At 47.6% G+C, this 12577-nt stretch overlaps 1 protein-coding gene and 1 long non-coding RNA gene across 2 annotated transcripts; one reads left to right on the forward strand and one right to left on the reverse strand.

Moving 5' to 3' along the window:
* The first annotated feature begins 2595 nt into the window (after positions 1-2595).
* LOC306638753 lies at positions 2596-5715 on the forward strand. Its single transcript, XR_013757551.1, has 2 exons — positions 2596-3031; positions 4111-5715. It is a non-coding gene; the product is annotated as an uncharacterized lncRNA (long non-coding RNA).
* A 4728-nt stretch (positions 5716-10443) lies between these two features.
* Positions 10444-12513, reverse strand: ZNF408 (zinc finger protein 408). Its single transcript, XM_079105324.1, has 4 exons — positions 12222-12513; positions 11674-11948; positions 10949-11010; positions 10444-10637 (listed from the first exon to the last, which is right to left on the reverse strand). The coding sequence occupies exons 1-4, from the start codon at positions 12268-12270 to the stop codon at positions 10532-10534; spliced, it is 492 nt and encodes a 163-aa protein (XP_078961450.1). The 5' UTR covers positions 12271-12513; the 3' UTR covers positions 10444-10531.
* Positions 12514-12577: the final 64 nt, after the last annotated feature.

Raw genomic sequence — 12577 nt, forward strand, 5'->3', positions numbered from 1 at the left:
CAGATAGTCCTCTGGCCCATCCCCACCAGTGGGGAGGACAGTCCTCCTGGGACCAGGGACAGGTTTCTGAGAGGAAGTCACAAAGGTAAGTTTATAGCCCATGCTGTCCCTCCCTGAGAAACCGGTGAACATGTGTTAATAGGGCCACCAGACCTTCCTGAGGTTCCTTCCTATCCTAACAGCGATGGTTGCTTTAGTCTCTGTGGGCCTCAGTTTCCCTATCTGTATAATGGGAATAATACTTTTGTTGTCAAAACTAAGGGAGATTATGAACTAAGTGAAGTCCATGAAATACAATAAATGCTTAATAATCAGTAGATCTAGGCATATATGTCGATGAGGAGGTTTACGTAATCACATGCACAGGTATAAGAAATGGAGACAAGGGTGTGGAAGGGTGAAAGCTGGCCCCTTGCCCTAAGATGACCTGGGGCAGGGACAGTGACATTGGCCCCAGCCCATTTCTCCTCTTTCCTGGCTAGGGTGCTGTGGAGGCATGTTCGTGTGTGGTGGTTGCCTGCCTAGAAGAAGGAGCTGTGTCCTTCCATCTGTCTTCTCCCATCTCCTGCCCCAGAACAAGCCAGTCCAAATCCCTGGATCTCCATGGCAGGGCCCTTCTCTTCCACCTGTCTGCCCTGTGCCAGCCTCGGGAGGCTTCTGGTCCTACGCGCTTCTGGGCCCAGCCTGCTCCTGTCCCTCCCCCAGTTCCTATTTGCAAAGTAAATATTAGTCCTGGGTCTAAGTAGGACAGAGGGACAAAGAGCAAGAACACAGAGAAGCACAGATGCTTTCCTCGCCTTGCCTGTCTTCAGGCCTGACTGTTCACGGTCATATACAGCCTAGGAAGAAAGAGAACCGGGACCAGGACTCCCACAAACCAGATTAATTCCTAAGTAGACTGCTTCATAAATATACATATGTATATGAAACTGCATATGTATACATATACATACATACATATAAATTTCAAATATATTTAAATTTACAAATTTCAAATAACAGCTGTATATGGTGTTGCATGCTTATAGTCTTAGCTACTTGGAAGGTTGAGGTGAGAGGATCACTTGAGTTTACAAGTTCGAGACCAGTAGGCAATCTAGCAAGATGTCATCTAAAAAGAAAAAAGAAAAAAAAAAAGGCTGGGACAGGAGGCTGAGGCAGGAGGATCACAAGTTTGAGGCCAGCCTCAGCAACTTAGCAAGGTTCTTAACAACTTAGTGAGTTCCTGTCTCAAAATAAAAACATACAAAGGGCTGGGGATGTGACTCAGTGGCAAAGCACCCTAGGTTCAATTCCCAATACAATATATATACAATACACACACACACACACACACACACACGTGTGTGTGTAAATATCAAATATATTTTTATTTTTATTTGTTTTTAAATTTTTGAGCCACTGTGTCTGGCCCAAAAGTATATATATATAACCACATACACACATGTATATGCATATGCTCTGGGGATGTGGCTCAGCAGGAGAACATTTGCTTAACCTGTGCAAGGCCCTGGGTCCAATCCCAATACTGACCAAAAAACAATATGTACAAACCTGTGTAACCAGTCCCCAGTTGGCTCCTTCATGTCACCACTCAGCTGTGTCTCCTAACATCACAACTGTTCTAACCGTATCAGCAGAGATCAGTTTTGCCTGTTCTTGACCTTGCTATGCATGGAAACTTGCAGCATATATTTGCTTATGTCTGTCTTTTCTTTTCTTTTTTTTTTTTTTTTTTTCATCCTGCTACATTTTAATTAAGTACAAAGACCCCTATTCCCCAGGCGTGTCACCTAGAGATCATTTATTTCACCCACTGCTCTGTTTGGCCGCCAATCTCTTGTCTCTCTCTTCAGCAATGGTGAGGCGGATTCCTTTTCCTCGGGGAAGAGAAATCCATGGTTTGAAAAATATGGAACGCTTCACGAATTTGCGTGTCATCCTTGCGCAGGGGCCATGCTAATCTTCTCTGTATCGTTCCAATTTTAGTATATGTGCTGCCGAAGCGAGCACATGTCTGTCTTTTCTAGTTCAGCATATCTCCGAGATTCCCCCATGATGTGTGTATCACAGGCTGGTTCCCTTCCTTGCTCATTGCATGAATACAGCACATTTGGTTTATTTCTTTACTGGCTGATGAACATTTCAATGAGCTACTATGAACAGCGCTCCTATGAGTATTCTTTTTTAAAAATTTATTTGTTTATATTTTTAGTTGTAGATGGACACAGTGCCTTTATTTTATTCACTTATTTTTATGTGGTGCTGAGGATCGAACCCAGTGCCTCACATGTATTAGGCAAGTGTTTCACCACTGAGCCACAACCCCAGCCCCTATGAATATTCTTGAACATGTTTTTTTGGTGTAAATAAACTTTATTTCTGTTGGGTATGTGCCCAGGAGGGTATGTGCTGGGTCATAAGGTAGGCGTATGATTTACTTAAGTCCCTAGGACAAAAAAAACTGTCCCAGGGGTTGTACCATTTTACACTCCCACCAGGTGGGTCAGAGTCCAGTGGCTTAGTATCCTTAGCGATGCTCCTCTTTCCTTCATTTTGTAGGAACCATTCCGATAGATGGATAGATGTGGCTCATTGTGGTTTTAATGTCTGTTCCCTGTTGATAAATGACATTAAACCTTTTCTACGAATTTAGCAGGTCACAACACTAATTCATTTAAAAATTACATATGAAGTAAGGAAAGTGAGCAGGACCTCTGAGAAGTGGAGAGATCACCTTGAAGCAGGTGATCCCAGATGGCCTCCTTCTCCCAGAACCAGCGTGGGCCAGCCCTGGAGAGGGAGAATAGGGGGAAACACAAAAGACAAGGTGGGCGGGGGGACAAGAAGGAGGTGGAGCTGATGACTGCCCCTTTTTCTCTTGCAATCAGAACTTTGAGAGCACTGGTTTGGTCATGCCCTGGTTTGTCATCCAAAAAATCAGAACTAAAATAATATCCACCTCAAAAGGCTGCTGTTGAGATACTTCAGTGGGATCATTTCTGCCTCTTTGCAGACTCTTAAGAGCTTGGTGAGTATGTGGCATGCTCAGGCTGCCTTAACAAATTATCATAGACTAATGGCTTAAGCAGCAAGTGTTGATTTCTCACAGTTCTGCAGGTTTGAAGTCAAGGAGGCGGCAGATCCAGGGTCTGGTGAGGGCCCACTCCCTGGTTCTTGGACAGCTGTCCTCTCACTGTGTCCTCATGTGATGGAGAACAGAGAGCATCTCTCCCATGCCTTTTCTTATTATGGTGCTGGTTCCATTCAGAGGGCTCCAACTCATGATCTAATCACATCCCAAAGCCGCCCCCCAGCCCTGAATGCAGCGGGGTGGTGCACAAACATTCAGTCCCTAACAATGGCCAGCTTCTCTTTGTACTTCAACATGGCCATTGATGGGTAAGTTCTTGAGCTGGTATCTTCTGCAACTGTTTGAAAACAATGTTCCAAAGCAGGAAACTTCAGTTCTCTAACCACTGGGAAAATGAGATTTGGTTATAAGGGTTCCTGCTTTCCCAGATTTATTCCTGGGTTTGTGTGTCAGGGTGATGAATTTACACACCATAATAGCACTGGCGGTAAATCTAGGGGGAGAAGTTGGCTGATGGAAACTTCATTCTGAAGAATAGGAGTTCTGACATCTTGTCCATGGCAACTGCTGGCTCCACCAAATGGTTCCCAAGTTGTCATCTGCACAGCTAAGACTGATCAGTTAGATGGCAAGCATGTGCTCTTCTGCAGGGTGAAAGATGGCATGAATCCTGTGGAAGCCATGGGGTGCTTTGGATGCAAGAATAAAAAGACCAGGGAGAAGAATCTAGGCCATTCTCCCTAATTTAATTTTGTGTTTTATCTTATCCCCAACTATTCCTTTTGTCTCTGAGAAGAGCATCCTCTAGCCCTCATACCCTGGGATCTTTGTGTTCTTGCTTGCTGCAATTAGATTCCATATATTCTTTATCTCTCTTCAAGTCTAGGTCATTACAGAATTAAGTTTATGGTATGAAATAAAAACTAACCCTTCCAACACATGTTAAGTATCACCATGCCTGCCACATAATGAGCACTCCATAGACAGCATTATTTATTTGTTTTTGTTTCTTGCAGTACTGAGGATTGCACCCAAGGTCTCGTGCATGCTAGGTAAGCACTCTTACCACTGAGCTACATTCCCAGCCTAATAAACAGCATTATTACATGATATGATATAACGAAATACACAATGCTACCTGTGAAGGTTCTTCCTAAAACTGTGACTATTAATTTAATAAAAACTCTAGCTTTAAACACTAGTTTACATGCAATACAGAAGGTAAAGGAAAAAGTTAGAGACCACCACAATCCTAACATTTATATGTTAGGATTTCAACATATGAGGGACATTCAATAGGACAAATGACCCATTTCTCTGACAAACTCCTGACATGGAAATAAAAGGGTGGGATAAGAGAGACTCTTCAGAACAACAGGAATGTATGAGAGACCTAACAACCAAGGGTTCAGAAAGCAAATAGAATCAGCATGATTGGTTTAGTTTTTTTTTTAACAAAAACTGTAAAAAGACATTTTCTGTACAAACAAGAATGCTTAAATGTCTGGTTGTGATGGTGTGCACAGTAGTCTTGGCTACTTAGGCTGAAGCTTGAGGATCATTTGAGCCCAATTTGTGCAATATAGTGAGACCCCATCTCAACACCAAAAGAGAGAGGGGGGAATAACATTTTGATGTAGATTATATATTTGATTATATAAAATATTTAATTTTATAAGTGTTATATGGTTATATTCTCATTTTTTAAAACTTTTAAAATTATACATAGTAGCATAGTAGTGGTCATTGTGATTTTTTTTTTTTTTTTTTTAACCAGGGATGGAACCCATGGGCACTTAGCCACTGAGCCCCATCCCTAGCCCTTTTTTCTTTTTTAAATAATTTTTGTCCATGGATATTTATTTATTTATATGTGGTGCTGAGAATCAAACCCAGTGCCTCACACATGCTAGGCAAGTGCTCTTCCACTGAGCCACAACCACAGCCCTCTAGCACTTGTATTATTTTGCTGGAACTGGCTTTGAACTTGTGATCCTCCTGCCTCAGCCTCCTGAGCTGCTAGGATTACAGGCCTGCGCCACGCCACTGTGCCTATCCCCAGTCCTTTTTTAAATTTTAAGACAGGGTTTTGCCTTGTTGCCAATGCTGGCCTTGACCTTGCGGTTCTTCTGCTTCAGCCTCTCAAGTCTCTAGGATTACAGGCATACTGTGCTGTACCCAGCAATGATGCTAGAAAAGAACTTGGAAGCTGGGCCTGCAGCTCGGTGGCAGAGCTTGTGTGAGGCACTGGGTTCAATCCTCAGCACCACATTAAAATAAATGAATAAAATAAATATATTGTGTCCATCTATAACTAAAAATGTTAGAAAAAAAAAAAAGTACTTGGGCAGGCTCTAAGAAACAAGGTCGACTGACTAAAAATTAGTCTTTTTGGTACCAGGGACTGAACCCAGGGGTGCTTAACCACTGAACCACATCCCAAGCCCTTTTTTGTATTTTATTTAGAGTCAGGGTCTCACTGAGTTGCTGAGTGCCCTCACACCCAGCCTAAAAATTAATCTTGTAAGTGGTCTCTCAAGTTTTGGAAGATGAGGCTTTTCTCTCCACAGATTGCCACCATTTCCTGAAGTCCTCCTTCCTTTTGGACAACTTCAGATTTATGCTTTGCCAAAAAGTTACTCAGATTGGGTGGGACCTGGGTTAACGTCAATGGCAAACTGGAAGACATGGGGCTGGTTATGGCATTGCAATTAAGTTCTGGGAAGCCACAGAATAATCCACATTTGAATCCTGGCTGCACCTCTTATTGATCATGTAACCTTGGCCTGTTACCCTCTTTGAACCTCAGTTTCCTCATCTATGAATCAGAGATCGCAACACCTTTCCACAAAATGTAGGACAGTAGAAAGATGAAAGAGCATATGTGCTTCCCAATAGGGCATGCAGTGGTGTACACCTGTAATCTCAGCTACTCAGGAGGCTGAGGCAGGAGGATTCCCAGTTTAAGGCCAGCCTCCGCAACTTAGGAAGGCCAGGTCTCAAAAAAATTTTAAAGGGCCAGGTTTGTATCTCAGTGGAGTTCCGCTGGGTTCAAATGCCAGTAATACACGTGCAAAAAAGAATGTTTATGATTCCTGTCTTGCCTCCCACTGTTCCTCAGAGCAAAGCAAGTCAATGTGGCTTCCAAATACTCTCAGCTCCCTGGCGATGTCCACAAATCTCAGCCCTTTCGGCAGCAGCAGCATTGCAGACCACTTCCCCCTTGTTGAAGCACTGTGCCCTTAGCTGTACTGACACACTTTGCAAGTGTGTCTTATGTTGGATGCTAATCTTCAGACTACCCTCATGAGCCTTCTTCTTCTAGTTGAACCTGATGGGCTGGGCCATGTTGGCTTTGGGCCTGTGCCCCCTCCCCACCTCTGGATCTTCTGTTCCCACAGCTTCAGTGACCACCTACTTGCTAGTGACCCCATGCCTCTCCCTCTGAACCAGTTTTTCTTCCCAGGCTTGTACCTTACCCACTGGTTCTTTTCATTGTCACTTGGACCTCCCAGAGAACATATCCTCCAGATTAACTACCCCAGCCTATACGGCCCCTGTCCTCACTCCACTGTGCTCTCTGCTTGGATTCCAGCTGCTCCTAAATGTCCACTTGACTCACTCCTGGGTTGTTCAGGTCTCTACTTAAGTTGTCTTCTGAGACCACCCCTGTCCCCTCACTGTAGGATTGCATCCCCTTCTCCAAACACCTACTCATCCAGGTCGTGGTGAGCAGGGGACCCTGGAGTGCGGGGATTAAAAGCCTAATTCTAGTGGGGTAGGGACCAGGTGGACATGAATCTCAACCACTAGAAACTTTGTGATCCTGGGACAGAATCCTCAAGGGGTTTTTACTTGTTTCCTGATCTATAAAACAAGAATCATGATGCTACCTGTCACAGTTGCTTCATACTTACATAAAGCACTGGTTCACAGTAAGGGGAGAGTGTTCCTTCTTAGCCCTGGTGCCTCAGGCTGGGCTAAAATGGTCCCATTAACACACCACAGCACCCAGCGATACCCCCATTAACTCCTACCTGATGATTGCTGGCCCCCATTCCTGACCTGGTGGTGGCTTGTGAACGTTAAAGGGCATTTCACTCTGTCTTGTTCATAGCTGTGTCCCCCGTACCTACTGTAGTCCAAGCCCACAGCAGATGAAACACCTGAATTCCTCACTCCCTTCCCTCCATCGGGCTGAGTCAGGGTACATAGAAGGGGCACAAATCTGACCCTAACTTGCTCCCAAGCAATTTGGTGTCCTTTAGCACAGAATGAGAACCAACTTAGGGCTTAGGTGGTATGAAAAGCTGTCAAAATTACCTAAGACTGAACTACAGAGACTGTGACATGTGGGCTGCGAGGTGAGCTATCTTTCAACTCTTGGAAGCCATTCGAATTGATTCCAAATGGAAGTGCTTGTCCCTAAGGGAGTTTGATGGGCGTAACTACCCTGGCAAACACCCAGTGGGTCAGGAGCACTGCCAACCACTGACTGTCCCACTGGGTGGGGTCACTTCAATGAGGCTTACAGAACAACTGTCCCTGGTGTTCCTAGGGGAGGAGGCAGGGCAAGCTCTCCTGGAAGTCAGTAAAGGATCCGTACCCAGGTTTTATCTGGCAGTGTTGAAATAGTTCGGGGCTGTTCATAGCAGGAAGGGCCATCCTGAGACTTCTGTCCCTACCAGCAACCCAAAAAAGAAAGAAGATGCAGAAGCATAGAGCTAGAAACAGACTTTATGGAGAGCTGTCAGGAGAGAGACCACATGTCAGGTACCTGTCTCTACCTCCACCACCTCTGCCCAGGCACTAAAGTCCATGTCCTTATGGATCAGCACCAGGCTGGGGCTAGGGTCCTGGCTCTCTGAAATGGTGACCTCAACAACATCCCTGGCTGGAGATGCTTCACTTGGTCTGCGTGTGTCCAGTAGCTCTGGCTCAGTCTGCAAGAGCACCACGGTGGGCTCAGAAGCAGCAGGAGGCATAGAGTGGGGACTGGAGGGTGGCCCAGGCTGATGACTAAGTTGGTGCCGCTTGAGGCTTTGGGGGAGGGTGTAGCCCATGCCACAGGTGGGGCAGCGGTAGGGCTTGTCTGCCAGGTGGGATTTGAGGTGGCGCCGCAGCTTGGTGGCCAGCGTGTAAGCACGGCCACACTGGGGACATGGGAAAGGCCTCTCCCCTGAGTGCAGGCGCTCATGAGCACGAAGGGTATGTGGGTCTCGGAGGGCCTTGCCACACACAGGGCAGAGGTGTGCCTCCCCAGTGTGGGAGATGAGGTGGCGCCGCAGTTCAGGCAGCTGGGGGAAGGCATCCGCACAGTGTGGGCAGCGATAGGGGCGCTCCCCAGTGTGCAGCCGCAAGTGCCCATGCAGGTTGCCCCGCTGGCGGAACGCCCGGCCACAGTGTGGGCACAGGAAGGGCTTTCCCATGTGTGGAGCCTCATGTGGTTCCGCAGGGAGCCCTGGTTGGCCAGAGCCTCCCACATACAGGGCATGGGCATGGGGCAGTGGCAGCTGGCACCTGGTGGGTCTGCGATGCAGTCGCCGCGATGGCCGTGCGGGCGAGGCCTTGCCCACTGGTCACATGCAAAGGGCCGGGCACCTGGAATGTACCACCTGGTGCCTCTCTGAGGTCCTCGCCGGGTGCCATAGGCCTTGTCACACTGCGGACAGGGGAAGGTCGCACTCCACGGTGGCCCAGCACATGGGCTTTGAGCTTTCCTCTGAACTGTAGCTCTTGCCACACTCAGTACACAGGAAGGGCTTGTGGCCTGTGTGCACGAACGCGTGCTTCTTCAGATGGCACAGCTGCAGGAATGCCTTTCCACACTCCCCACACCGGTACCGTCGCCCCTGCTTTGGGGAGTTTCCAGCGGGGCCAGGAGGGCTCCATAAGAGTGTAGGAAAATGCTGGGCCCCGGGCTCTGAGGTCTTTGCTCGGGGTGGGCACTGATCACTGGGACCACATAACTTCTTGGCCAGACAGGCACGCAGCTCGGTGCCCCTGGCAGAAGGTGATGAATCGGCTTCACAGTTCTTTGGGTCCATCTGGGCAGCGTAGCCTATCTGAGGTTCAGGTTCGCCACTCTCTGTGCCCTGCTGGGCAGCCGAGCTGCTCTGAGGTTCAGGTGGCGTCCGTGCCTGGAGCAGGCACTCCTCATCCACACTGCCGTCCTGAAGCAGCAGGCCAAGAGGCTGGCTATTCTTGGAAGGCTGATCCTGGGCTTTGGACCTAGGTTCAGAGCTCACCACATTCTCTGCCTGGATGCTATGGGGTGACTGATGGTCAAGATCTATGAAATGAGAGATGGAGTGCTAGCATTAACTGAACTTGGTAGAAGACAACACTAACAGGGAATTATAGGCTTTTCTCCCGCCCCTGAACTTCGGTGGATCAATCACACCAATCCCTTCCCTGGAGCATGAGCTTTATACTCTTTTCCTATTCAGTCAGATGCCTCTGGGGAAGTACTCCTGGGAACAACAGTGTCCTACCTGTTCTCACCTGGGGACATACACTAGGGATGTGACACAAGACCCCAATATCCCCACCTGGGCTTATCTGTAAAACAAAAAGAATTCCTGCCTGCACCCCAGAGAGAAGAAACTTGAGAAACTGGAAACTTTGTATGTAGCTTACTGTTTTCATCAATATGGCCTTATTATTCCAGGAGGTTCTTAGAAAGATAAAAATTACAATGTTTTATTGTTCATTACAGAAAAAGACCTGTCATGCTCAAAACGAAGCATCAAATGACACAGTCCAAGACTCCATCTATACCACTTGCCTGAAAATTCTAGTCTTGTAGTATCTGCCATTCCTAAACTATTTTGTCATGGTTTTTACCCAATCCTAATCAAGCCCCACATTCTCATCCCACACTACAAGATCCACTTTGGGGATTGAACCCAGAGGTACTTTACCACTGAGCCACATGCCCAGTCCTATTTTGTGTTTTATTTAGAGACAGAGTCTCACTGAGTTGCTTAGTGCCTCATGTTTGCTGAGGCTGGTTTTGATCCTCCTGCCTCCGCCTCCTGAGTCACTGGGATTGCAGGTGTGTGCCACCACACCCAGTTTCCCTGGTCCTTTTTATTTTTTATTTTGAGCCAGGGTCTTGCTAAAATTACTTAGAGCCTCACTAAGTTACTGAGGCTGGCCTTGACTTGCATCAGCCTGCCTCAGCCTCCTGATTTCGGGATTACAGCATGCACACACTGGGTCTGGCTTTAAACCATATTTTCTTAAGCTTACCACAACTATAGTCCTCTCTTTCATTACACTGAACTCTCATCTGCTTTGTCTTGTCACAGGTTGTTTGATGATAATTGGAGAGCAGGCTTATTTGACACATACCTGTGCAAGAGTCCTGCTGCATCCTCTGCAGGGGAGGCCACTCTTGTTGTATATTAGACCTCCACTTCTGCCACCATGTCTTCAGCTGCCTCCTCCTCTGAGTCTGGGCTGTGTGGGGCTTCGGCCTTCTGAAGGCGGCCGGGGCCACAATAGCAGCTCAAAGCCTGGCAAGCACAACCTGGTACACCTGCAGGTGGAAGCCTCCTCGTTGATCTGAACTGGGGCCACGTTCCCCTCACTCTCCAGTTTGCCCCGCTGCAACCAAACTGCAAAGCAGATCAAGAGCTAGCTCAGCAGATTCTTTACAAGTGGCCTTCCCCGACAGCCCCAGCTCTCAGGAAGTCTGAGTCCTAAAAGACACACCATGCCTTTGGAAAACACACTAGAAAATATCCCTGGGGATATTTTAGGGGATTATAGATAGCTTTAGACTCTATCTCAAGCCTTAAAAGAAAGTCTCAAAGGAGCACATTCAGAATATACGCTTCTGTAACTTACCTGGTCCAGCCTGAACTCTGCTCACACACACACACTGCCCCCCATGGGTCCAGTGACAGATCCTGAAATAAACCAATAAGAGTCCTTCTCACAGTGTTTGAGGAAGCCTGGTGGGGAAAGGAGGAACCAAAACTAGATGAAACCTCTCTTAGGACAAATCTAAGATGAAGTTCCTGTAAGGTTAGCAGATTTAGGTGCTGCCTCTGCATCTAAGAGCTGACTCTTCAGTTTATAAAAACCATAGTATTCCCCTACTTCCCTCCCAAGGGTGTGAAAAATTATGAAGTGAACACATTTCTAACTTCCAGTGAGTACTAAACTGAAAAAGTGGTAAAAGGAACATCAATTTTTAAATAGTACTTACGAACTTAAACCATTCACTGCACTGCACTATTTCATCCAGTCCTCCAAATAATCCTGAAGAAAGCCACTGCTTTCTTTTACAGATGAGTTAAAGGCCGTATGTATTTGGCTAGCTAGGTGACAAGGTTGGGATGAATTCCAATAACCTTAGCTCTTGCCCTTGGTTCGCTGCTGACATGAATCTAGCTTTTAACAACTTTGTACACCTTGAATCTTTAACTACTACGGTTGAGGGAGAGCCTTGCTCAGAAGGTACAAAACCATCTCCAATCGCTTAAAATACCCTGCTTCTAACAAACTGGAGGGCTGTCGGGAAATGACTAAATCTCTCCCCAATTTTCAGTCGCCCCATTCTTCAATACCTTCTCCTGCTGTCGTTTCACTTCCTCGCCCTTCTCGGAGACAGACTCTTCTTCCAGCGGCCCCCAGTGCAGTCCCGGCTGTAGGGGTTCCCCGACACACCAGACCCCCAAACGCTGTTCCTTGGCGAGTGAGGGACCCACGGCCAAGCCCCAGGGAAGGCTCTTCAGAGCGAGAATGGCCTTGCTCGGCCAAGGCGGGTAGTCTTTGTGGCACTGAGCACAATTTTCTCCAGATGGTCTCCATCCCGATTCGGGGTCCAGGGACGGCTCCGGAACTGCAGAGTCAAGAAAGCAATGAGGAAGCGGGCCACGCGGGCATGGGGAACCGTGCGGGAGGAAACCACATGCTCCGCGAGTCTGAGGGAGAAACAAGGGCGCTAAGGTGTTCCCTGAGACGTTTGAGGACCCTTAGTCTCCAAGCGGCCATGAGGACGCCGGAGGAGGATCTCAGGCTCCAAAGCACTGGACTGGCGGGGAGAGAGTCGACTCTAGAACGCGGTGGTGATCTAGGCCAGGGCTGAGGGCCGCAGGCATGGCAAGTCACTCACCCGGCTGCAGAGTCTTTCCCCTCGAGAGAACCGCTCCCTCCTCCTCCATCCCGGATCAAAACGCCTCCCTCCGCCGGAAGTGAGCGTCTTTATTTCAACTCCCCCCGGAAACAGTCATGGACTTCCAAGTTTACTCTTAGGAAAGAATCTGGAATCAGACCTCACTGATACACAGGACGGGGAATTTGGGAGTAGGTGTAAGGACAAACTCTGTCCAAGAACAATACGAACCTAGGATTCTGGAGGCCCACAAGGGATTCGAGTATCTGGATAAACGGAACTAATGCATTCCAGCACCCACTTACGGAGGCGGGGGAGCCACAAGTCGAGGACAGTTTTGCTGTCTCTCCGGAGGA

This window comes from Sciurus vulgaris (genome assembly GCF_902686455.1).
Source record: "Sciurus vulgaris genome assembly, chromosome: 11".
Taxonomy (NCBI): Eukaryota; Metazoa; Chordata; class Mammalia; order Rodentia; family Sciuridae; genus Sciurus; species Sciurus vulgaris.